Source organism: Sus scrofa, chromosome 8, assembly GCF_000003025.6.
Source record: "Sus scrofa isolate TJ Tabasco breed Duroc chromosome 8, Sscrofa11.1, whole genome shotgun sequence".
Lineage (NCBI taxonomy): Eukaryota > Metazoa > Chordata > Mammalia > Artiodactyla > Suidae > Sus > Sus scrofa.
Genome location: NC_010450.4, coordinates 17,861,913 through 17,876,726, shown reverse-complemented (window position 1 = coordinate 17,876,726; position 14,814 = coordinate 17,861,913). Strand labels below are relative to the sequence as shown.

General features: G+C 42.3%; 1 protein-coding gene across 7 annotated transcripts in view; it reads left to right on the top strand.

Moving 5' to 3' along the window:
• Positions 1 to 14,814, top strand: part of PPARGC1A (PPARG coactivator 1 alpha) — a 686,110-nt gene that overhangs the window by 651,227 nt on the left and 20,069 nt on the right. For all 7 annotated transcript variants that reach the window (XM_021100442.1, XM_021100444.1, XM_021100438.1 and 4 more), the window contains 3 exons: positions 9,243 to 10,158; positions 10,703 to 10,807; positions 10,947 to 11,067. In XM_021100442.1, the coding sequence (XP_020956101.1) occupies positions 9,243 to 10,158; positions 10,703 to 10,807; positions 10,947 to 11,067 (1,142 nt within the window). The remainder of the gene's footprint in view (positions 1 to 9,242; positions 10,159 to 10,702; positions 10,808 to 10,946; positions 11,068 to 14,814) is intronic.

Below are 14,814 nucleotides of genomic sequence, written 5' to 3'. Positions count from 1 at the left end.
GATTTCTCTGTCAGTGAACCAGAAGTCCTCTTACTGGTATGATCCCTTTTTCTTAGTGCTTTCAAAGATTATTGAGTACAATGGAAATCAATTTACCAATATATTTTTAACACTTGCTCTATGTTTGCAATATAATAGGATGGGGGATATACAGCAGGTTTAAGACGTAGAGACTAATCCCTGTAAAATGTAGCTAATAGTACATGCATAATTAATAATCTTGTGTTCAAGGTGTGGGCTTATAGTCAGCTGGAAAAATAACACATGGTACGAGTAGCATGAAGGGGAAATATTACTTCTTATTTATCATGTTTTGATACTTTCTAAGGAAGGTAGGTCCAGAGGTAGGTTTTTCATTCATTGAGTATGATGGTCATGAGTGTAGGTACAAGTTAGACATACAGCAAAATCACATTGCAATAAGAAGAGACTTAAGACTATCTGAAAATCAAGGGATAAACTCAGAGGATGTAGAAGGTGGCTGGAAGGAGAAATTTGAAATCGGCCGGGAGAGTGGTGGATGGAGGAGGAACTTGGAGGAGAAAAGAGTTTTTTTGTAGAGATACCGTGGGTTTAAAATGCTAGACAATGCATGATATTCATGACCTCCATGTCCACTAAACATCTTTTGTCAAATTGGTTGTGTGGCAGTGTTTGGAAGAAGCAACAAGACCTGATTGTGCCTCAAGAGACTCATCAAAGGAGAAAAGAAGCTATCAAAGGGGATCCTGTAAAATGGCTTCAAGTTAAATACCATGATTGTGAAAAAGACTGAAAAGAATTGTAGAGACAGTTCAGGACTGAAAGAAGCATGAAGGCAATGCTGTGAATGGCAGTGTTGATCTGTGGAGAGGAGTTTGAAGGAAATTGAGCTCTCCACTGATCTGGGGAGCTTTAAGGGAGAACAATATTTGCATCATATTTTTAAGGGTGTGGAAGGAAAGGGGAGAAGGTATTGATGGAGCAGAAGATACTAAATTGCACATTGAAACATCATATTGCCAGTAGTCAACATTGTTGACATACGAAAAATGGCAATTTCATGTGGTTCAACTCAACTAACACACTTTGTAAACTGCAAAGCACCAAACGAAAGGAGTCTGTAATGATTTTTTAAAATCAGACAGTGTAGTCTAGTGAAATTGCACAAAACCTTGGCTCTGATATTAGGCAAACCCAAGTTCAAATTCTTGTCTACCCCATCTAGGTGTGCATCCTTTGGTCAATTTAATTAAATTCCGTAGGATTCAGAATGATTAATGTATCACATAAAACTGGTTGCAGTACCTGCATCTTGTTGAGTCACTGTGGGGATTAAATGACATAAAACATGAAAAAAGCTTAGTCCTGACAGCATATATTAGTGTTCAATAGATATTAGCTAGTTAATTACTGGTAAGATTCATCTATGGAGGCCATTGTGCCTTGCTGCTCATCTTTTAAACTTCTGACTACCATTACCTGTTTCCCTTGGCCTCAATGCTCTCTCCTCTTTGGCATTCTTATATATGAAGTTATGTATTCTTTTTGGTGGTAAAAGTCCCCCTAATTCCCCACAAAATTGAACATATGCTCCTTTAGATTTGGGTGTGTGATTTACCAAATCAAGGTAGAAAAATCTCCTCTTGGGTATTCTCTCAACAACAGGTACTTCTGCTACTACTACAAATCCTGGAGGCCAGGCACTCTCCAGTGGACACTTCATATATGTTATCTCTTTGGCTCTCTGCCTGTTTGTGTTGAGGGAAAAACTATATGTTGATTCTGGGTCAGCGGTGGACCCTGGGTTCAAAGCAGGTCTATCCGACTAGAGATTATGTCTCTTTCCTGAAGCCTGAATTTTAAAGATAGTCGTGGACATCCGTTATGTTAAATAGGTTTTACTTCACTTGCCAAGTGTCATCGATTGGTATTGGCTGCCAGAAGCATGGTGTTGAGAATGATTCTAAGGCCAAATCTGTCTCAGTGGGAGTGTCATGATCAATTAGTTATGTCTGCCATAGGCGCAGCAGGGGGTGGGCATGGTGGGAATAGCATTCATGTTGTTGATTTGTTGATCTTTGATGTACAAGCTTACTCACCTTTAGTTGCCACAGAGGAAAGGGATCAAGCTGTTGCCCAGGCTTTTCTGGTGTCTTTTTTTTTTTTTTTTTTTTTTTTTTTTTTCTTTTCTACTTTCACAAATTTTAGTGAAATTTTTGAAACATTGAAGTGGAAATGTAAAGAACTAACAGAATTCTAAGACCTCCAGAACAATCCCTCTGCCCCATCTGCAGAGACTTTGGGAAACAGAGGGATGAGCTAGAAGCTTGCTTTATTAGGTATCACCAGCTGGTCTGACTTTGCGATTGTCCTGAACTAGCTCATTTTGGCTGATAAAAAAAAAAATCCTTCTCTTTTACAGGTGTAAAAACTAATTTGATTTCAAAATAGCTGTTAGTAAAGCAAGATGAGAGAAAAGAGAATGCTCTTTTGGCAGAAGGTGTTTAAATCTATTGCATATGGAGATGTTCAGAGTGCTAGACGTTTTGTTTCTGAAAACAAAAAATGGCAAAGCAATGTCAGCTCAACAAGACAATGGTTTTAACCACAGCACATGAAGGAATTTGGATAGGGACCAAAGTGATTGACCCCCAGATTTTATTAATATGTATGTATATGCATATGCATGTATATGTATGTGTGTGTGTATGTATGCTTTTGCATGTACATAAGTATAAAATAACACATACTTTTGTTGTTATTACTATGTAAGTAATAAGACTCAATACAACTGTTTTGTATCAGGAAGAACTAATTAGGAAAATGAGAAGGACAAAATAATTAGCAGTCTCATCATGCTAACACACTAGGTCTTTGCAGAGCTTTCCTCCGTTGATATGTATCTTTTCCCCATGGTTTTCTTGGTGATAGACTTCTGACTTACCGTCATATTTGGTTTTCATTGAATATTTTCCTTTGGTTGGCAGTCATTCAAATCGCACTTCAGTGGTGTTGTGCTTAAGGAACCCCACCTCTTTAACAAATCTGTTAGTAATTTCTTATTCTTTTATATGGAATTTTTTTCTGGTCTTCTTTGCACGTCCCATTTAAAAGCTCGATTTGCTAGATGGAATATTGACAAACAGCATAAATTTCCTATATCCTTTTGTTATGTGCATCTTTTGTACATGACTTATCTGTAGAGAAATAGACCAAAGCAAAATATGAGCAGTAGCTGGTAGTTTTAAAGGAAAGCCATAGTGACAGAGAACTAGAAAGTGACTTTGACAGGTCATATAATCCATTCCTGTGCCTGAGGAAGCCAAGAAAGGGAGACCCAACAAATTCTCTTTACAGCCCATTCCAATGTTTGGCATCTTGTGTACTGACAGGAATTTCTTCCAAAGTTCAAGGATATCCTTCATTTTCTACTTTTAATCTCATTCTTCTCCATATCTGAAGGTGCCTCCGTTTTCTTGTCTGGAACTGATGCTATCCAATTTCACTTAATCCAAGGATAACAAAGCAATTTTCTCTCCCACTTCAACTTCAGAGCTTTGGTGGGAGATACCTGGAAAGCCAGATTCCTCCCTCCCCTCCTCAAATCCCTTTCTTGCCCCAGCTCTGTGAGAAAGTGCCCACAGGCCAGTTAATTACATATTCATCCTCCTTCTCTGAGAAAGAGTTGGGGGAGTTAGACTCCTGTCATGGGAATGTTCTGAAGCTTCTCTGTAAGACCAATTTGTTCCCCAGTTATCAGGAGTTATATAGGAAATACATAAAAATCAGTAGAGGCTCCATCAGTCAGAGAGGACATGCCAGCCTGGGTACCACGTTGGGGTGAGTGCAGGAGGCCCTTCCATGCCAGGGGTTAAAAACCTGGGTTACTGACTTGTGTGGAGATCCCGTGAGTCCTGGGACAGTTAAGGATGAAGAGGGCTCTGGAGGAGCTATTATCAACGAAATATTTCAGGGAATTCCTCTTGTGGCTCAGTGAGTTCAGAACCGGACTTAGTGCCCATGAGGATGTGGGTTCTATCCCTGGCCTCGCTCAGTGGGTTCTATCCCTGGCCTCGCTCAGTGGGTTAAGGATCCAGTGTTGCCCTAAGCTTCATCGTAGGTTGCAGATGCAGCTCAGATCTGGCATTGCTGTGGCACCGGCCAGCAGCTGCAGATCTGATTTAGCCCCTAGCCGAGGAACTTCCATATGCTGCGAGTGCAGCCCATACATATGTATATATTTGACAACTAGTGTAGCAGTAACACTTCATCCTGATTGGGGATCAGTCCTTCCTGTGCTTTCTTGACGCCCACCAAGTTCTTGAGGCCTAAGACGTGAGTAGAACTCAAGTCACACCCCTCTCTATTCCCAGTTCTCCTTTTTCGGTGAGTTTTTAAGCAATTTAGAAAAATCATCTTCTTATCGTCTTTCCTGAAGAAATATTTGAGTGGGCATGCGCCATAAGAAGAACCCCACTGTCAAACACCAAAGCGAGTCATAGATTCAGCAGGAGAGTCTGTCAAATGTAAACTGTAAAATCGTGTAAACTACTTAAAAAAATCTTGCTGAAGTCATTGGTTGGAGAGTGGAGCCCAAAATACAGAGCTGAGGACTCACCATTTATCAGAGTCATTCAATTAAAGCAACAAACCCCAAAGAGAATTCCTCAAAGGAAATCGTTTTAGAGCGCATAATGAAAGACAAAACAAAACTTGTCTCTGACTTTTTTTCTTTTTCTTTCTTTCTTTCTTTCTTTTTTTTTTTTTTAAAAAAAGGGCTGTTTAAAAAGATAACTGAAGTGTGTACCACTTCCCCCGGATTTGCTGTGCAGAAGTGCGTAAGTGTGAGTGATGTAGAGGTACTTGTTTATTATAGAGCACATTTCAATGCAGTAATCATAAATATTGCTAAGGTTGTGCTCTGTTGAAATATGACCTACATACTCTTGATTGTTTGTGTTACGTGATTTGTCTGACACCCATTACATTCTGGGTAATAGCAGCCATTTGTTGCTCTGCACAGCAGGCTCTTTTGACAAAAGAAAATAGGCAGCAATAAAAAAGCTATAGTCTGAATTACATTCTGCACAGTGCTGCACTGCTGAGAGTTTGTGCAAGTGTGTTAACAGTGTTCTGAACTGCCTCTTGTCAGCCTTCAGCCTGTAATGGCCATCTGTCCTCACATAAATCTGTCAAAACCTGCCAAGTTCAAGAGAGAGCATGGAATATACCTTGTACTGTCAACACCAAAATGTACACATTCCCCAGAAAATCAACACACAGGAAATAATCCGGAGGTGATGGGAGGCATTAGCACTGTGGATGTGGGCTGCTGGGATGAAATTCAGAGTCCGGTGATGGGTGGGGAGAGGCGCAAAGGCGGTGATGTGGAGGAATTGAGAGGTGTTGGCCCTCCCACTGCAGGGGACTGCATGCCGTATGGAGGAGGAGTTAGAGAAATCGAATTCGTTTGGGTGCAGCAAGGGGCACCCCATCCTATCCCCAGCTCCAAAAAGTTGGACATCCCATTGAAAGGAAAAAAAAAAAAAAAGAAACGTTCCTTCCGCTTTTGTTTTGCTTTGTTTTGCTCCGGGACGCTGCTTTATCTGGAAATAGATTTTCAGTGAGGCCCTGGTGCTTCCAAGTCTCGTGATTCTAACGATGTCTCAGTCTTGCTCTGGGATATTTTCAGATGAAAGAAGTTTCAGTCCACAGTAAAAAGTTTAGGGAATCATCTGAATTATTTTTCCCCTGCCTACCTCCTCGCTAATCCTAAAATAACTTCCATCTATGAACGGGTATTATTTATTTGTTTTAAGAAGCAACATGGTCAGAAATGTGGAACCCTGCTGTTTTCACTCACAGGGTCTCTCTAGTTATCTCAGGGTGTTTCTGCACATTGTAAGCAGATACACAAGAAAATGGACTTCCTGCAACTTTTAAAGAATTATCTCTTTATTAAAAAGCATCGTGAAGTCCTGCAGGCTTAGTCCCTGAAATGTCAGCAGTTGGTGGAGTATTCAGCACATAGTAGGTGCCCAGTGGAGTCTGTGTAATTGCCACAGTCCGCCTAGTATGTGAACAGAGTAAAAGGCTTTGTTTTGAACTCCAAGAAGCTACAATCAGGGTGTCAGTACTCCCAAGGGCAACTGGAGAATCAGTTATTTAAGCGATAATGAGCTTAGGTACTAGGACAAGGGTTTCGAATGTTCAAGACTAAAAAGAATTTCTATATTTAAAATCCCTAGATAGCGGAGCTATTTTTAGAACTAGTCTCTCTTTAATAGTGGCCTAATTTGGTGTTTCTGAAGTTTAGGGGTTCTTTTTATAAATGGAGAATGTCAGTGAAAATACATATACCTGAGATCAAGGCAAGGGACCGCAGAGAGACAACGGGACAGTGGCTCGCCATATGTGGTCTATGAACCGTGTCATTACAAATATTTGACCAGCTTCCCAAGTGATCCTCGGGCCGCTGAAAGGAGAGAACCACCAGTAAAGGAGGATCTAGAAATATAAAAATGAGTGAAAAAAATTGCAGAAATAAGCCCAAGCAACATTCCACTAAGAGCCTCTAATCTACTTGGAGAGACAAGATATAATTCACATTCGAGAAGAGATAAGCAGGAAAATATAGCAGTATCTGATAAGTATTGAGTGAGTGATCCTGGCAGTAAATTATTGGAAAAGTAAAAATTACCCTAATTCAGAGTATCATGAAAAGATTTATGGAGTTGAATTTGCGGATGTTGAATGTCATTTTCCCCAACTCAAGGGCTATGTCATTTGGAGTATTTGTGTTATTTACTCAGTAAAGAGAGATTATTCATTATTATTTCTTGCAGCAGTTTAGCTTTCTGTGAGAAATATTTGAGATCTGGTCATTTCTTTGCTGGGAATTGGTATCTTTAAATTTGTTGTAGTGGTAAATGAAGGTAGCATGTGGTAGAAATCAGCGTGTGTAAATGGGGCAGTGAAAAGGGTAAGGAAATGTGAGAGAGGGAGGAAGACAGAAAGACAAAGAAAGAGGAGGAGGAGGAAGAGCGAAAGACAGGGAGGAGGAGAAAAACTTGGAGGAGAGGAGGGAAATGGAGGAGGGAGATGGGGGAAGGAGGAAAATATGGGGGGGAGGAGGGAAAGATGGAGGGGGGAAGGAGGAGCAGGAAGGGGAGGGGGAGGAGGAAGAGATGGAGGAGGGGGAGGGAGGAGGAGCAGGAAGGGGAGGGGGGAGGAGGGAAAGATGGAGGGGAGGGAGGAGGAGCAGGAAGGGGAGGGGGAGGAGGAAGAGATGGAGGAGGGGGAGGGAGGAGGAGCAGGAAGGGGAGGGGGGAGGAGGAGCAGGAGAGGATTGGCCATAGCGGAATTTATTAGATTGAGTAAAAGATACCTGTCTACGAAAGAGGGAATACCAGGAGCGGGAGCGAGCGTTGGTAACACAGATGATTCCCTCAGAAATGTCACCTCCCTATCATCTTCAAGTAAAAGTGAGGCTGCTAATAAAGGGAAGTTTTTCTGAGACTCAGATGTGTCATGAAGGGAGAGCAGTGTCCTCTTTGTGTTAGCAGTTCCCTGTCTTAACTTTTCTGCGATAGATTTCCAAAGGCAAACAAACCTCCTTGCATTTTCCTACCTTTTCTTCCCTCTTTTAGGGGGAATTAGCTATGCAGAATATTTCATCATAAGGAAAATAGTAAATTCTTCTCCCTCTTTGTTATAAAACAGGGGAACTGGGCAGTGTCTTGTTCCTACAAAATGTGGCTTTCTGCAACCTACTTGATTATACACACACACACACACACTCCACACTTTTATCCCCAGCAAGGTAGGATTTTGCTGCCTTTCCTTGAGACGTGCAGTTGCCTGAAGTCTAACCCCAGGCTTGTCAGCGGACTCGAAGTTCTTTTTTGCTGACTAGCATTTACCCATCCTCCTAAATAAAAAGTGTATTGTAAACGAAGACGTTCCCCTTGCAGGCACAGAGTCATTTGAACTCCAGCCTGCCCTTCTTCAAAGCTCCTTCAACTCTGGAGCCATTCCACACATATTCTTCCTGGGCATCAAGGGGTGAGTGGGACTTACTCTGGGTGAAGTGCAACAGAGGCAACCAGCCTTTGCAGGCTCTCCTACCATGACTTCAGATGGAATCGTCTGCCCTTCTGTGGAAAAGCACTGGAAGGAGACAACAACTGACAGATTTTCCCCCTTCTTCCTTGATATTTTTTTTTTTCATTTTTTGTAATTAGTTAGTTGCCGCAGGTTGGATTCCATTCAATCCTTCAGCCTTGTAACCCGCCCTGATGTGGTCTCCAGATAAAATGGCCCGCTGGCGCTGCAGTATTTCGTGTTACTGTTCACTTAGGTTTCTGTTGCAGAACCATATTTTAGACAGAATGTATTAGTTATGCTTACAAGAATGTATTATACCTACATTAGCCATGGTTTACTAAGTTAATGAACTGTGGAGACAAAGAATCATTGCCGTCAGGTTGTAGAGCTGTCTGGTGCCCTGCGTTCGCCAGCTGTACTTTACTGAACTTACTTTGAAGTTGCTTCTGTCATTCGCACACCCTGCCCCACATTTGCTGTCATTTCATTGTTTTTATTTTTTAAATTTTTTTGAAGTGGCCTAATTCTTTGGCTCCATGGGTAGGTATCCCAGTATCTTTTTTTTTTTTTTTTGGCTGAACCCACAGCGTGTGGACGTTCAGGGATTGAAGCCAACCCACAGCAGTGACAGCAGAGTCCTCAACTGCCAGGCCACCAGGGAACTCCTAGATATCCTTGATTATACAAAAATCCCTGACCCACATGCATCCTCTCAGTGTTCTCTGCAGACGAATGCTAGCAACGCTGTCCCGGGATTCCCCAGAATCCCACGTCATTAATTTGCCCGGACGCGGGACTCTAAGATGCCCTCGAAAATCTGGTTTGCTAACGCCTGGTACTGTGGAGGCTGGTGGTGGGGCCGTCGTGTTTTCTGGGAAGCAGAATCTGTTGGCATGGGCGTCCGAAGTACAAAATATCATCACTGCGACTGCATCCTCCCGTCGTAAGATCCGTCTTTTCTTGGGGTCAGGGGCTTCGGGGCACAGAGTCACTTTCTCAGGTCTTGTCATGAATTTAGCTTCCTCCTTTTTCACAGCGTTTTAACCACTGTCCGCAATCTCAGAAACGTTAAGAAAACGTACCCTGGCATTTACCATTCTCCCTGTCTCTTCTCTCTCCCCCCCTACCCTTTTTTTCTCCCCCTCTTATTTTAGGCCTAACTCCACCCACAACTCCTCCTCATAAAGCCAACCAAGATAACCCTTTTAGGGCTTCTCCAAAGCTGAAGCCCCCTTGCAAGACTGTGGTACCTCCGCCATCGAAGAAGACCCGGTACAGTGAGTCTTCGGGGACCCACGGCAACAACTCCACCAAGAAAGGGCCCGAGCAGTCCGAGCTGTACGCGCAGCTCAGCAAGACGTCCGCGCTCGGCGGCGGACACGAGGAACGGAAGGCCAGGCGGCCCAGTCTGCGGCTATTTGGTGACCATGACTATTGTCAGTCGATTAATTCCAAAGCGGAAATCCTCATCAATATATCGCAGGAGCTCCACGACTCCAGACAACTAGACTCTAAAGATGCCGCCTCTGACTGGCAGAGGCAGATGTGTTCTTCCACAGACTCAGACCAGTGCTACCTGACCGAGACGTCGGAGGCGAGCAGGCAGGTCTCTCCGGGCAGCGCCCGAAAACAGCTCCAAGACCAGGAAATCCGAGCCGAGCTGAACAAGCACTTCGGTCATCCCAGTCAAGCTGTTTTTGACGACGAAGCAGACAAGACCAGTGAACTGAGGGACAGTGATTTCAGTAACGAACAATTCTCCAAACTACCTATGTTTATAAATTCAGGACTAGCCATGGATGGCCTGTTTGATGACAGCGAAGATGAAAGTGATAAACTGAACTCCCCTTGGGATGGCACGCAGTCCTATTCATTGTTCGATGTGTCGCCTTCTTGTTCTTCTTTTAACTCTCCGTGTAGAGATTCCGTATCACCACCCAAATCCTTATTTTCTCAAAGACCCCAAAGGATGCGCTCTCGTTCAAGGTCCTTTTCTCAACACAGGTCGTGTTCTCGATCACCATATTCCAGGTCAAGATCAAGGTCCCCAGGCAGTAGATCCTCTTCAAGGTAAACCTTGGCAAAACCTACCCAAAGCCTAAGGCATCCCCAGGAAGTCAAAAAAAAAAAAAAAAAAAATTCAAAACCCACAGGCATCCCAGCCCCTCAGCATCACGTTCCCGGTGCTGCCAGAACTATGAGATTGTTGGTGCCCATACATTTCTCCCCTTTGTGTCTTAAATCTGTCGTCCTTGGGCACAGGGCCTTGAGTCAGTCAGATCAGAGGGAGCAATTTGTAAGAAACCTGCCCATCTAGCTTTTCCCATTACCTGCAGAGCTGCCTTAGTACCAGGATAGTTGCGATCCATGCGAGATAAAGCTGACAGCATCCCAGACTGGCGTTTGCGGGAGATACCGCGAGAGAACGCATCCCTCCCAGCCCTCTAACCAACTAGCTGATCACAGACGGTCACTGGGAAACCTCACTAGTTACTGTGAAGCAAAAGCCTGTTTATGTGATACGGAGCTCCAGGGGCCATTCAGTCATGCCCATGGTAATCTGGGGTTCACGGGAGTTGCAACTGCCCTTTGTGTGTGTCCCCCTCTCTTGTAGATCTTGCTACTACTCTGAGTCAGGCCACTGCAGACACCGCACGCACCGAAATTCTCCCCTGTGCGCCAGATCACGTTCAAGATCTCCCTACAGCCGGCGGCCCAGGTAATGACCTTCCACTCCTTGCATCCCCACCCTTGGATGCCGAGTCGTGGCCCCAAGCCCTGCCCTCTCCCCAGTTTGTGATTCATTCTGCGGGTGCAGATGGAGGTGGTGGACTGAATGCTGAAGTTCTGTTTCTCAGGTATGACAGCTACGAGGAATATCAGCACGAGAGGCTGAAGAGGGAAGAATACCGCAGAGAGTATGAGAAGCGGGAGTCTGAAAGGGCCAAGCAGAGGGAGAGGCAGAGGCAGAAGGCAATTGTAAGCAGCCTGGAGCTCACTTTCGTTTTACAGGAGGGTTTCTTTTTTTCTTTCCCTTTTCTTTTTGCCTTTTTTTTTGGGAGGGGTGGGCAGGGTCATGTAGATCAGAAAATGAGATAAAGACTCTTAGAATGTGTAATCTTCAGCCTTTTTGTTTTAAAATATCAGTGAGTCCTCAACCCCCTTAACACAGATTATTGGAAGACAAAATGTTAAGTCTGTCTGTTTCTCATTCATACTACCTGTTTCTCATTCATCGTCAAGCTCATTCTTGTTGCCTACTTTTGTTTCTAAAAATGAGAGAGGAGACATTTAGTCCATCAGATACTGGTTGATCCCACCAGAGGAGGAGTTCTTTTTACCAGTTTCTGCCCCTTTTTTCTCGGAGTGGACAATGAGGAGACATCGTGGTTTGGTTTTAGTTTTCATCTTTTTGGCCAACATGATGACCTGGAGAGACTGGGTCTAAGTTAGATTTAAAGGAGGCCATAGAGAACAATTTGCTAAGAATTTTGTCCTTGGGCTGGGTCAACACCTAACTGGGTAGTTGGACCATCCATCTTTCTTACGAACTATTTTTCAATAACCTATTATGGATTTTGGCACCACGTACTGAAGGGTGTTGCATTCACTCGCCATGTAGACGGTACTGACCCTTTGGGGTAAGTCAGTCATCTGGGTTGTGTGAGTGTAGTTCCTTCTCTGCTGGTCAGACCTTAGAAGGCAAAAATGAGGCTCTTCAATTATTAGCTTCCAGGACTTGTCTGAGGCAGATACTCCTGATTGATTAAGGGACTCTTTCCCCCTGCGCCCCCAGAGAGCCTTAAGAGCTTTCCTAACATAGTACTCCAGGGAGCCATGGCTAATCCATCAGAAATGGCACTGTTTTTGTTCATCGCCGCTGCTGTCTGCCTGTGCTCACTGCTAAGAGTTATTTTGGTGAAGATCAGCCTTTGACCTATCTTGCATATAAGCTAACCAGGAATAAGGGGCATGATGTTTAACTCTCAAGGTTAGATTTATATAGTACCTTTAAGACGACCTGCTACCATCAACAAAATCTTGGGCAAACCTACATAAAAGAGCTGACTGATGGAGTCAAGGGTTGGCCAGTAGTTATCAGCTGGAGGAAAAAGGTTAACTGAGAGGTTTTGTTAAGTCAGGCACTCAAGGAGAAAGAGGGGAGAAGTAATTGAATCCTTAGGCTAAAGGTCTAGGGCTTTGCTGCTGTTTAACTTTGAATCTACCTAAGACTGAATCAAAGGCTTGTGTATATTATAACACGTTCCCTCATTTTTCTTAACTTTCGAATGAGCTGTGATGTTCAGATCTGCCAGAGTATCATTAGTTAACACTTAAGAAGACTAATGAACATTAAATATTCAATTTTTCTAATGTTGCTGTTTTTAATGAATTGCCTATTCAATAATTATATGAACTCACACTTAGAGAGTGCCGTATAGTTTACAAAGCTTTGTACTGTACAACATTACAGTTAATCTTTGCAAAAGAGAATCGTGTTGAGTCAGGATATCGGAAAATAGTTATTTCAGTTTTTTCAAATTCAGATTTGATAAAGGTCTTCAGATTTCTTCCCCCCCAAAATGACACTAAAGAGAGAAACTGTTTTATCATGTATTTGCTCATTTGGGCAAAATATAACAGTTATAACCAAAGCTGTGTAGATAATATAGATAAATGACAGGTGCTTATTTTATTCCTTCCAAAGATAATTTAGTGCCAGATACTAGAAAGAAGAAAGGGAGGGAGGGTTAGTTTTTTTTTTTTTTTTTTTTTCTGCTAGTTTGACTCTTTCCAAATAGATCAAATAGTGTGATTGTTCTACATTCCACGCCGATGCCTGAGCCAAAAGCACTTTTGAGGTCACTAACCTGAGTTTGGAAGCAGACACCACCCTGCCTTTCCTTTGTGCACAAATGTTGATCAGTTTCTTAGTTAATTCTTTGACTAAGACCATCTATCAGTTTCCTTTGAAAGACAGCTTACATAATACAAATGCCAAATTGGCTTATGTTACATCATTATAAATTAACTAGACATTTGTGAGAATTTTGGCTTCGAGATTTTTTATCTTCTTTTTTTCAAAAGCAGGTTTGAAAAAAAAGAAGAAAACCAGGACATAGGGATTGTTTGCTCAAGCAGTGACCCAGAGGTAGTAAAGAGCTTAACATAAAGATTTGGGGCTTCTTGTTGAACTAGTTCCCACTTGGGCAATTACATGCTATTTCTGCTTAACATACCTGAAAGATGTGACAAACCTTAACTAGGTGTTTGAGATATAAAATTAGGTAAGACCTAATCTCCACCTCCAGGAGCTTTAAGTCCACTGGCTGATAAAGATGCACAGAGAAGCAACAGGGTGTGTTAATTGCCAGTGTAGAGGATGCATCTAAGGTACTGTGGTGGCCCTGGGAATGAGGGACGATGTCCCTGTCCAACCTAAAGGGAGGAAAGGGCAAAGCTTTCCTACACCTGTGCTGTCCAGCATGGTAGCCATTAGCCATGAGGCTAATTAAGCTAGTCCCAAGGTTAGATGTACCATGTGATTGGATTTTGAAGATAGTACCCCGAAAAAGTGAAAAATACTTCATTAATATATTTTATATTGGTGACAAGTTGCAACAATAATATGTTGGCTATATTAACCAAGCAAAATATATTATGAAAATTAAATTTCTTTTTTTTTCTTTTTAGGGCCGCACCCATAGCATATGGGAGTTCTTAGGCTAGGGATGGAATCAGAGCTACAGCTGCTGGCCTACACCACAGCTCACCGCAAGACCTGATTCTTAACCCACTGAGTGAGGCCAGGGATCGAACCCTGGTACTTATGGATTCTAGTTGGGCTTGTAACTGCTGAGCCATGACAGAACCTTCCTCTTTTTACTTTTTAAAATGTGCCTCAGAACATTTAAAAATTACATACGGTGCATTATATTTTTTTTTTTGGAAATTACTATTCTAGGCAGAGACTTTAGCTCATACTAAGTGTCTGGAAAAGAACAAGTTATATTGGGAAATTGCTAGTCATCTAATCAGAACACCGGAGTACAGGAGCGGCAAGAAGTAAGTCCAGAGGGCTCCAAGTTAGCCAGATCCTTGAAGGGTCCTGCAATTCCAGAATAATGATTTTGAAGACTATCTTGAAGGCATAGTGGAACTATTACTTAATGAGATTACCCAAGGAAGTTTTCCTCATTGATTTCCTTCCTCAAAATGATCTGCTTTCTTGTGCCTTAATGCATTTGAAAAGTACATTTTTATAGACTTGGGCATGGAGATACAGGCAATGCTTTTTGACTCATTTGCCTAGATGAGCTTGAAAAGTCATTCATGAAACAGCTAAAGGAACCAGCACAGTTTGCCTAAGTTGGTCAGGTGGGTGAGTTCCGTTTAGATTTTTGAGATGGCCTTGAAGTAATGAATAAATAGCAAATTACATTGGGAATATCTTGGTTGCAGTGCTGGATTATTCATTAATTCAGATCAATCATAAACTGCAGGGCCCAGCAAAACAGAAACTCCAAAAGGAAGTGAAAAAATAATGTTAAAATTATGTAATAATTGATATTTAAGACAAAATAACTATCTTTGTCTTGTGGTCTGTATTGCTGTTTTTTTGGTTTTGTTTGTTTGTTTTTCCAAGTTCCATTAGAAGGAAATGGTTTAGAAGTCTTTTTTTTTTTCCATTATAATGATTTTTATTTTTTTCCATTATAGCTGGTT